The sequence below is a fragment of the Rhinolophus sinicus genome, linkage group LG06, assembly GCF_036562045.2.
Source record: "Rhinolophus sinicus isolate RSC01 linkage group LG06, ASM3656204v1, whole genome shotgun sequence".
Taxonomy (NCBI): domain Eukaryota; kingdom Metazoa; phylum Chordata; class Mammalia; order Chiroptera; family Rhinolophidae; genus Rhinolophus; species Rhinolophus sinicus.
The window spans coordinates 122,214,757-122,227,052 of record NC_133756.1 but is presented as its reverse complement, the minus strand read 5'-3'; the positions used below and the strand labels follow the sequence as shown (position 1 = coordinate 122,227,052).

Genomic DNA, 12,296 nt, shown 5'->3' with positions numbered 1-12,296 from the left:
TCAATGCACCTATGTGAAGAAAGTAGCATAGTGCAGTGCTCTCAACACCTTCTTAACGAGGACAAATGCTTTCTATAGTTTGTCTTAGAATTACACTGTGTGTATGGTCCGTCACAGTGTACCAGTGCTTCTTAAACATACTTGGGGTGAATTTCATGGATGATCCAGGTGAGAATTTCACATGTTCTAATACATTCAAATGTTGAAATTAATTTATATGTGACTTAAGCACTGTTTATAGGATTCAGCATTGCTTGTGGATATTGGCCATACACGTATAATAGAAAAGCCATAAGCTAAACTGGAAGACATAGATTTAAATTTATACAGCTTGTATAAATTTGAGGTGTCTATTTTTCTTTCTAGGCTCTAATGACCTCTTCTATAAAATGAGGGGCTAGATAGGATATTCTCACAGGTCCTTTCCAGTTCCGATCATTCCTACTCCTGTAGGAATGAGGGATGAAATACTAAATCAGACAGGAGTGGAGCATTGTAGATGCTTGATATTCCCAGCGGTCTGTGAGCTGCTGAGCTGATATAAACTCAAGGGACTTCCTGGATGCAGCCTTATATTGCTCAGACCAGGCAGTTGGCAGAAGTAACTGGGGACTGAGGGCAGGGCATGCAGGACCCCCATTACTGCTCTTTCTTCCTCTGCACCTTCCACGCATAGGGTTCTCCCAGGTAGGTAAGTTGGAGTGTCAGACACTACAGAATCAGGTCCTACGGCAGTGTGCCTCTAGTTTAGAAATCCTGAGTGTTATAATATGACAATATGAAGGAGAAAATGCTGTCCTTAATCTGAGTTAGATTTTTGTCCCCCTGCATGTTTTCACCTTTATCACTTTCCCAGTTCTACACTTTCTATCTGTTGCTCTTGTTCTCTGAAATCTAGCCATGCTTTCTGCTTCAGAGATTATTTTCCCAGCAGGGACACCCCATCAATTTAGATGCCTTGGTGTGAATAAGTACCCCACACTTTTCTCAGAATAATGTGGTATGAGTGGGGTAATATAAAAAGACACTGGCTGCTTTGGGAGCCACTTGGCAGGACCTTACTTCGTGTTAACAGACTCCAAATCAAGGGCATCTGCATACTGCATACAGAGGCTAACAAAAATGTTTATGAAGTGTTTTCAGGTAAGAAAAACAAAGGGTTCCTAAGAATATTGAATGGAGAAAAAATGCATTCTGAGAAGAAAGGACAGAGGAGTCCTGAGGCAGATAGAGGAGCAAAGGCAGATGAAAGTCGAGGTGAGGGTGGTGGGCAGGCTTTAGAACTCAGAGTTGCAAAGTCTTTGGGCCTAAGAGCTTTCACAACTGTCTACTTTGGGATCTTCACAACCTCTTTAGCCAAGTTTCTTAACATATCCAACTTACAACAAAGACAGGCAAAACCCAGAAGGGATCAGTAGCTTATTGAGCACATCTCCTGTTTAAGATCTTGCACTAAGCACGGCAGGGACTGAAACAACAAATGAGTCAGTACTGAGTTTTAGGAGCTGGTGAGTCAGAAGGAAAGATCGGACTCACACAGCTATAATGCAGGGCAGGCAGAGAAACAGGTACAGAAGGAGATGCAAACCTATGGCTGTGAGAATGGTTGGGGAGAGGTTACCTCTGCTGGCGGTGACCAGCCAAATTTCCATGGAGGAGGGCATCATTGATCCTGGGGTCTGGCAGGTGGATTGAATGGGCATGGTCACACATTCTGGGCAAACTCCAGGAGCTGGGGAGCGGTTGTTCATGTTTAGATGACAGAAAATAGATCTACCTGGATATCGTGAGGTACAAAGAAGGAAAGTTTGAGATTTGAGACCAGAAATATTGATTTAGTATTGACCACAGAGCACTTTTAATCTAGGCTAGTGAGTTTGGATTTGATCCTTTGGTAATGAGGGAGCATTCAAGGTTTCTAATCAAAAAATGCCACTTTAGAATTTGCCTTTAGAAAATATTAGTCCTACTCCAAATTAGAAAATGAAATAGAAAGAAGCATGAGAATTGTTTCTTGGGTCTGAAGTGTGAGACACAGGTGAAAGAAAATGGAGAAAGGTGCTGACAGAGGCACTTTGGGGTCAGTGTTTTCATTGATTCCTACCTGGTTTAGTGTAATACATAAAGGAAAGAAAGTAAAAGTGATGTTTGAATCTCAATTTTAGGCATAATAATGGTATTATTCACAGAGATGGAGAACACAGATGAGAAGCAATTTTATGTTATAGAGAAATGATTATTAATCCAGTGACTTTCAGGAGTGAGGTGCTGTTCAGTTCTGAAGAAATGTTTAAGAAATGACTTTCAGTAAATTAAATTATACAGGGAAAAAAGTGATGCCATAAACTAAATGGTTAGAATGAAAAGATGAGTAGAAATATGGGAATCAAGTGCATTTTGATGAACGTCTGGAAGGTTATTTCTATGTATGGATATCTTTTTCTCCATCTATCTTCTGTCTGAATGAATGTATGGAATAACTGAGAGACTACAAAAGCTGAGAAGTCAGCATGAGAAATTGAAAAGTTTATGGTTTGGTGAATAAGTGGAATGTTTAGAAGGAGGACAGGATAGTCAAGAAAGCAGTGATCAGGAGAGTTTTGTCTTAAGTCTTTAACCAAATGATGCCCATAGATTGATAAAGAAAAGAGTTCAAAGCTTTAAACATGAGAAGAAGCATGCTGGCAATAGACAACATAACCAGTTCAGGCAGCTGGATAAACTAAGAAAAGTCAGACAAATCCAGAAATCTTGGTGACAGTGAGAGGCAAGGATGAGTGATTTGCTGAATAAAATCGAGTAATGCCATTAAGTGAAGGGCTGGATGGTGTATAAGAGCCTTAAAATATTAGGTCTAGGCCATGGATAAAACTATGTTTTGTCTTCTTTACAGGAGAGTGGTCTTACAATATAAACATTCATCCCAGCATGGGAGATAACCCCCACAACAGCTCAGAGTTGCCTTCTTTCATCTTGACAGGGCTCCCAGGGCTGCAGACTTCCAAACACTGGGTGTTTCTGCTCCTTGGTACCTTCTACATTGTCTCCATTGTGGGCAATGCCCTTATCCTTTTCATTATCAAGGAGGAGCAGAGCTTGCATCAACCTATGTACTATTTCCTGTCCCTGCTTTCACTTAATGACTTAGGTGTGTCTTTTTCCACGCTGCCCACGGTGCTGGCCACATTTTGCTTTTACTTACAGAAGATCAGCTTTGATTCTTGCATGGCTCAAATGTTCTTTATTCATCTCTTTTCCTTCACGGAGTCTGGGATCCTACTAGTTATGAGCTTTGACCGTTATGTGGCCATCTGTAACCCGTTGCGCTATGCCACAGTGCTCACTGATGCCCATGTGGCATGCATGGGCATGTTTGTTATCATCCGCAGTTTCTGCATGGTTTTCCCACTGCCTTTCCTTCTGAAGAGGTTGCCTTTCTGCAAGGCCAATGTACTCTCCCATGCCTACTGCCTGCATCCAGATCTGATCCGCCTGCCCTGTGGCGACATCACCATCAATAATATTTTCGGTCTGTTCATTGTCATCTCTACCTTTGGCCTGGATTCTCTACTCATTCTCCTCTCCTATGTGCTCATACTACGCTCTGTAATTGCCATTGCATCTCGGGAGGAACGGTTCAAGACACTCAACACGTGTGTGTCACATATGTCTGCTGTGCTCATCTTCTATGTGCCGATGGTTGGTGTGTCCATGGCAGCTCGCTACGGGAGGCATGCTCCCCTGTATGTGCACACACTCATGTCCCTCATTTATCTTTTTGTTCCTCCAACACTCAACCCTGTCATCTATTCCATCAAAACCAAAGAGATTCGTCGGAGGCTTTGCAAAATACTACTGAGAACCAAGTTTTAAGCAGTAATTGTGTTGAACAGCCAAGAGTCAGAGGATATTTACTGTTAATCCACAAATTTGAGTTTTTAAGTCATTTTGACCAGGCTTTTTAAATTCCCTTTGGGGCACTAACTTACTTTTAGGATTTCTGCCACCAGATGTTTAATGACATCCTGGAACTACTTAGGACTCCAGCCAAGAGGTTTTGGCGAGGTAAATAAACTGGGTCATAATTTAGCAAAAAATGTTTGCTCAATTTTTCTCTTTTTTAATCAGAAAAATGTACATTCTCATAATCAGTCCCTAAAATTTTCACAATATGTTTCTATTATCCTTGTTTAAAGTGAATCATCACAAAGGAATTTATTACCATGAAAACAGTACCACCATAGGTAAAGGGTTCTTTTCCCCAATATTATGGCAAAGTCAGTTGTATTTTCAATTCTTTGAGGAACTCCCATACTAGTCTCCATAGTGGATGAACTATTTTACATTCCCATCAACATTGTGCAGAGTCCAGATTCCTCCACATCCTCACCAACACTTGTTATCGTTTGTTTTCTTGATAATAGCCATCTTAACTGGTTTGAAGTGAAATTTTTGTGATTTCAATATGCAGTTTCTTGCTAATAGAGACATTCAGCATTTTTTCATAGATCTGTTGGCCAGTTGTATGTCTTCTTTGAAGAAATGGCTATTTAACTCCTTAGCCCATTTTAAAATCAGCTTTTTATTCTTTTGCTGTTGAATTATAAAAGTTTCTTATATATTTTGGAGACTGACCCTGTATCAGATATATGGCTTGCAAATATTTTCTTCCATTTCATAAATTGCCTTAATACTCTGTTGATTGTTTTATTTGTTATGAAGAAGGTTTTCAGTTTCATATAGTCCCATTTGTTTATTTTTGTTTTTGTTGCCTGTGCTTTTGATGTCCATATTCCGTGTTTCCCCAAAAATAAGACCTAGTCGGACAATCAGCTCTAATGCATCTTTTGGAGCAAAAATTAATGTAAGACCCAGTCTTATTTTACTATAATACAAAACTGGGTCTTTAATATAATATAATATAATATAATATAATATAATATAATATAATGTAATGTAATGCAATGCAATGTATGTAGTGTAGTGTAATGCAATGTAATGTAATATAATGTAATATGATATAATATATAATACGGGATCTTATATTAATTTTTGCTCCAAAAGATGCATTAGAGCTGATTATACCGCTAGGCCTTATTTTTGGGGAAGCAGGGTCACATGATCCAGTAATCTCACTTTTGGGTATTTATCCAAAAGAACTGAAATCAGTATCTCAGAGAAATATTAGCACTCCCATGTTCATTGCAGCACTATTCACAATAGCCAAGATGAGGAAACAACCTAAATGTCCATCAGTCAATATATGGATAAAGAAAATGTAGCATGTATATACAATAGAATACTATTCAGCCTTGAAAAAGAAGAAAATTCTGCAATATGCAACAACATGGATGGATCTTGAGGACATTATGCTAAGTGAAATAAGCCAGTCACAGGAAGACAAACACTGGATGGTTTCGCTTATATGAGGTACAGAAAATGGTCAAATTCATAGAATCAAAAAGTGAAATGATGATTGCCAAGGGCTTGGCAGAAGGTGAAATGAGTAGTTACTAATCAATGGGCATGAAGTTTCAGTTAAGCAAGGTGGATAAGCTGTTGAGGTCTGCTGTACAACATTGTACCCATAGTAAACAATAATGTATAATTCACTTACAAATTTGTTAAGAGAGTAGCTCTCATGTCATGTTCTTAGCACAACAAAAAAATAAAATAAAATAATTATGTTAAAAGAATATTAGTTAAAATTACACACACACACACACTCACCCCAGGGTGACAAAAAATGTATATAAGTGAACACTTTGGTCACCATTGCTCAAGCAGTAGTTTGCTGTAATCAGAAGTGTCTGGATGCTGATGGTAACCACTTTGAGCACCTCTTGTAATTGCAGAAATCAAGCATGACTTGTATTCAGCTTTTGTTATCGGTATATATTGAGTATTACAATTTTAATAGTTTATTTCCTTTCTTAAAGTGTGTATACATTTTTTTGGCACTCTGTGTGTGTGTATTTATATATATAATATATATATGATACAATAAGTATAGTTGTGCATGTCAATATTTATTTCAAGTTAGAACACTGTTCACCCCACTTTTAGTATGAGATAAATATAATTGCATAGATATTTTATTAAATAATCTAACTTTCAGCAATAATAACATTTGGTAAATTTGGGTAATATTTTTATGAAAAACAAACAAGAGAAAGTTAAGAAATTAAGTATTCAATTTAGGACACTATGAAAGAATAAAATACTATGTAAAGTAATTGAAAATAGTTAAAATAAAATATGCGAATGGATGTGAATAGGAAAGAGTGAAAATAATCCAATAACTAATCCTTTGACAAGCTAACCGAACAGACCAACCTTTGGAAAATCTAATCAAATGGAAAATAAAACTTAAAAATCATACATAATAATAGATTAGAGTTATTTTTAAAATGACAGTAGAATGTTCTACAAGTAATTTGAAATCTTGAATAAACTGCTATTTTGGGAAAATTATAAAGTGTAAATAAAAGAATTCACTGATAATTGAGCAAGAAATTGAAAGTTAACAGTTATACTCCCACCATCTCCAACATATCTTTTTACTTGCTCCCCCACAAATTTCAAGAAATAGGTCATTCATCTTATATGCAGAGGGTGCCTTAGGAAAGGAAAAAACTGTATTAAAATTGCAATACTCAATATATACGGATAACAAAAGACAAATACAAGTCACACGTGACTTATGCAGTTACAAGAGCTGCTCAAAGTGGTTACCATCAGTGTAATTTTAATACAGTTTTTTCCTTTCTTAAAATGTGTATACATTTTTTTGGCACCCTCTATATTTTAAACCATAAATAAAATTGGAAAGCTATGTAAAAGGTTAAATATAATCCGTATAAGCAATACAGAAAAATATGTATCAGCAAAAATTCTATAGATCAAATACAGTAATGGAAATATATGAAAAGACAGTGGAAAGTTTGTGAACTTAATTGTCCGACCTCCATATGAGTAATTACTAAAAGTTGCTAATATAGTTAAGCAATACAGACAAAGAATAATTGACATATATCCTAGGATTTTACAAAGCTGTTTTTTCAGAAATTTTTCAATCTACTTCATCATATTAATAAGCAAAATAACGAAAAAATATGTGTAAGCAATAGTAGAGACCAGAGAAGATATCTAATGGAAAAAAAAATCCATCCTATATAAAAAGAAATTTAAAAAGTTTCTGTATATTTTCTTAATGTGTTAGATCATATACTTTCTGGTTAAAATAAGGGAAAATAATTTTGTCATTTTGGCTATTATTATTTACCATTTTTTAGAGGAACCTTTGAGTAATGCAACAATATGTGAGACAGAAAGGAGCTATTTTACCTTATCCTTTTACCTGTAATTGAATATTAAATCCTGACAACTCTAATTAGACTTTGGCTTATCCAATCGTTGCCTCTACCTCACCAGTGCTGCCTTCTTTTTGCCCTTCATTATCACCCCTCACCTTGGCAATATCTCCAAAATGATCTGATTGTTCCCCATTTTTGTCTTTCAGTCTTCCATGCTGTAGCCAGAATGATCTTCCTAAATAATCTACCTGGTTATAAAACACCCATAGTCTTGAATGACTCCTACTGCTTAAGGATAAAGTCCAAAACCCTTAACATGTCTCGTAATAATATTACCATTGAATCCATCTCTTATATCTACAATCCCAGCCCCCTGCCCCACCCCCACCCCCCCAAAAAAAATTGTTCCAGCCATATAGAACTGCATGTAATTCCTGAACAAACAGGCTGCTTTATGCTTCTATATTTTTGTTCTGATAGCTTTTGTTTTGAATATCAATTTTTATCTGCCTGGAAACTGCATATCATTCTAATTATTCATCTAAAACTATTATTTAGACAGATACCATGAGCCAGACACTGGCTCAGCATTTTTAGCACTTCCTTTACTACCTGCCTTCCATCTACCTGGTCCCCTCAGCAACAACAGTGGTATAATAGATGTTTTATTATTTTTAGGTACTTGTAATATATTTGTATAGAATTATACCACAGCACCTAGATACCATTCTGCCCTTCTCTGTATATGAGCTCTCTATTTTATTCATAAGCTTCTTGAATGAATGGATGTTTGTGAATAGAAAGAGGGTAAACTTCGTGCAACGTAGATTTTAGCTTTGGAAAAATCCCAGTCTCTCTGAGCCTCAACTTATATATAAAATTGCTATAAAAATAACCAGATTGTTGTGTTTTAATAAAGTTTAGAGATAATGTATGTAAGATAATAATATATGTAAGATGGTTGGTACATTGCTTGGCATATAATAAGTACTTAATAAGGAAAACTTTTACTTTTGTGGTCACCAAATTGTTGTCAGGACTTAACAATATTCAAATTACATAATAGATGTCAATAAATACTTATGGATTGGATAAATGAATGAATGCAACCATATTTGCAAGTGGTGTAATTTGTGGATCAAGAAAACTTAAAAGGAGTTTAAAGGGAAGGGTTACCAAAAATTGAGAAAATTTGCCAAATGTAACATAATAATACAAAACTAGTACTTTCAAAAATAAGGCAAATATTTTAATTACTAAATATTTAAATTATAAAACTTAAACAATTAATGCATCTCAGTAATATTTTAATGAGACATTTTATGGAATAAAACTTCAAGTATTATTGACAGGTTAGAAATAAACTTGAATGAATGGTTACAAATGCATGTGCCTTGGTGGAAGATTAAACAAATAGTGAAGGTGTCATTTTTTTCCAAATTCAGTTTACTTAATTCTGAATATTTTTCAGAATACAACAACATGATTTTAAAGTTAATTTAGAATTACTGTACAATTGAGTTACCCTCCCTCAAAAGTACTAAGAAGGTGAGAAATGGGGCAGGAATAGAATAGCCCTCTCATACGCTAAAACATAAAGAACCCCCCTCCCCGCGCAAAGTTATACTAATCTAAATAGAGGCTATGGCTACAACAGCAGATTTCTAGCATAAGATAGCTTAGAAGAATGTATAAACCACTGTAAAGTTGTATTTCAAACAAAACATTTTCCAACGAATATTTCTAGCACGCTGACAATTATTTTCTTGGTAAACACACTAACATGTAATATGGTTTTTAAATATTCATACATTTGCACAGAAAAAGTATTTGGAAGCATTAGCAGAAATTTTACTAGTAGTTGTCTAATTAGTGAGAATTAGGAAGATTCCTTTTCTGTTTATTTGTATTTTCTACTTTTCTATAAAACATACACATCATGTTTTAAATAAAATGGGGTGGGGTGGGGAGAGAGATGCAAGCAAATGAATAATCTGAGCAGTCCTAGAAGGTGAGCCTCGCAGGGGAGCGGTTTGAGTGTTGCTACTCCAGGTGGCTCCCCATAGAGGTGCTTTCCAAGCGTTCAACTCAAGGAATAAGCATTTCCTTTTCTTAAGGGAGCCATTCTTTTCCCGATGTGGCTAAGAGCTGTGGAGGACCGATATCACTATTCTGGCTCCCAAGAGACTCATCCCACCAAGTGCATATCAGGAACACGTCAAACTTTCACTCCCCACATCCCACTTCACCAGAAGCCTGTGCCAACCAGAATGTTTGTCTTGTAATCAAAGGATAATATCAGATAATTAGTTTAAAGCAAAATAACAGGATATTTATCTATGGCAGACCTGATGCCAGGACTAGTCCCACTTGATCTATTCATTCAACTGGGCTGCACCAGTCATTTAAGGTCTATAACACTCGTTTTACCAGCTGCAAAGTAATATGAATGACAACATGTCTTGATGGCTTAATAAGTGCCAGTCAAAGTTCAAAGTTTATTTTATTCTTAAAAACATCATTAGCTCCTATCAGTCGGCCAATGATGTAGGCAAAATTATTATTATTTTTTTACAGGTGAAGACACTGAGGCACAAAGAGAGCAAGTTGAGGAGCAGGACATGAACCCAGTCTCTCTCTGAGGTTCATGACTAGCGTGATTTTGAGCTGGTGACATGACTTTGAAAACTTTTGCAATTCTTGTCTTTTCTCTTAATGTCTTCTACAGATAAACATATTTAACAATGATGGCCTTAATTTGGGCTTCGGATCTGCAAGATACCAAGTCATGAAGGAAGCTCATTCGTTCATTCAGTAGCTATTTATTGAGTACCCATGATGTGCCAGGCCCCATGTTAGATACTGAAAGTATTTATGGAGCATAAGGCAGAGAGGTACCTACCCTCTTAACTCACAATGTTGCCATATAGCACGATGGTTAAGAGTACCGTGATTCAAATGCTAATTCTACCACTTACATTTTTTGTGACTTTGGAAAAGTTATTTAACTCACTGTGCTTCAGTTTCTTATATACAAAACATAGATAATAGGGGTACCTATTTCATAAGGCTGTTGTAAAGTTTAAATGAATTAGTGAGGTTGACCAACAAATAAAATGCTCAATACATGAATGTTATTAATGAGGGGAAACAGTTATAATCCAGTGAGAGAAGATGCCATGATTACTACCTGTGGTAGCCCAGAGAAGGGCTAACACAGCCTATAGGGCCAAAAATGTCTCTAGTGAACATTGGCTTACATTAATTAAGGTAGAAAAGTGAATCAGATACTTTACAAAGATTCTGTCTTGTTAGAAATGAAAACATGGCTTAGATTAGGAAAAACATTGTAAAAAAACAATTTTAAGTAAACACCTAAGTGTGGGCCATTTTGTACTATGGGGCTGGTAGGTAACTAGACACACTGACAAAATAGCTTAGGTTGAATAGGTGTGCTCATGTCATCTGCACCTTGACATGTGATTCACCAAATGCCGTGGAAAACCATTTTGCAGGCACTTATGGAAAGAATGCTGATGCTGTTATGTTGATGGGGTTAGTTATGATAAAAAAATTAGTTACATACTTGCTATTTGCTAAACATTGTACTAAATGAATTGAACATATTAAAGAATAAGAAAGACATAGACTCATCTTTCTTGGAACTTATGTAGTAATTGTAGTAGAAGAGAGGCATGGAATAAATAATTTACTGTTTATATTAGGTCACTTAATCACAACCCTGTAAGTTACTAGAAAAGAACAATGGAGAATGTTAAATAAGCATTTATTAGGCTAGACGGTTATGGGAATTGTCCATAAGGCAGTTAAGCTAAGAGCTAATGGATAAGAATCTAGTCAGAAGAAGGGAAGGTGAATGGGGAAAAGCTTCTACAACATGGGAAATGGCATTTGTGAAAGCCACGAGGAAGGAGTAAACCTTACGTATTAAAGGAACTGAAAGAGCATTACAGTTGCAATAGAAAGAACAAAAGGGAAATGGCTCAAGATAAAGTTCGAATGGAAATCAGTGTCATAACACAGGGTCCTCTGGTCCACATAAAAATTTGGACTTTACCGTAATAGTAGTGGAAATAATATGATGTAATTATACTTAAAATATTTTTGTAATTTGGAAAGTGAATTGGAAGAGTTGTGATATGACAGCTGCCTTCCTTTCAAACTTGCTGTGAGAGTCAGAGGGTCTGGGATTTAATCCAGCTCTGTTTTTAACTTACTGATAGATTATTTCTGGGCTTCATGTCCTCTTCTATAAAACGAAGGACAATCCAGTTCTAACACGATGTCTTCGAAACTTCTTAGGGGGAAAACTGCCAGGACACAGAAGAGCCATACATCCAAGATTTTTTACATTTCCTGATACCCCAGCCACTTCTGAGCCCTGAGGCTTATTGGACCCAGGGGACTCTTAAGAGGCAGTTTTATAGCTCAGGGCATGGAGGGGTGGAGGCTGGCAGGGAGGTTTTGTGCAGAGTGCGCGGAGTTCTTGGTGTTTCTTCCCTAGTAGACACTTCATCTGTAGCTCCTGCATGGTCTTCCCACTGCTTTTCCTCTGAAGAGGCTGCCCTTCTGTAAGGCCAACATACTGATCTATTCCTACTGCTTGCACCAGATCTGATCTGCCCGCCCTGTAGAGATACCACCATCAACAGCATGTACGGCCTGTTCATTGTCATCTCTGCCTTTCGTGTAGACTCAGTGCTCACCCTCCTCTCCTAGTGCTCATACTGCATTATGTGTTGTCCATTGCCCCCAAGGAGGAAAGACTTAAGACATTCAATATGTGTGTGTCACATATCTGTGCTGTGCTCATCTTTTATGTGCCCATGGTTGGTGTGTCCATGGCTCATCAGTTTGGGAAGCATTCCCCTGAGCATGTGCACAAGTTCATGTTCCTCGTTTATCTCTTTGTTCCGCTGATGCTCAACCCAATTATTTAAGACTAAGGAAATTCATAAG

At 36.8% G+C, this 12,296-nt stretch overlaps 1 protein-coding gene across 1 annotated transcript; it reads left to right on the top strand.

Moving 5' to 3' along the window:
* The first annotated feature begins 2,928 nt into the window (after window positions 1-2,928).
* Window positions 2,929-3,873, top strand: LOC109436954 (olfactory receptor 51I2). The gene has a single exon (XM_019715835.2). It carries the CDS (start codon window positions 2,929-2,931, stop codon window positions 3,871-3,873), a length of 945 nt encoding a protein of 314 aa, XP_019571394.2.
* Window positions 3,874-12,296: the final 8,423 nt, after the last annotated feature.

What these genes read in the sequence shown, in the direction of transcription:
- LOC109436954 (XM_019715835.2), top strand. Translation starts at nt 2,929, where the DNA reads ATGGGAGATAACCCCCACAACAGCTCAGAGTTGCCTTCTTTCATCTTG.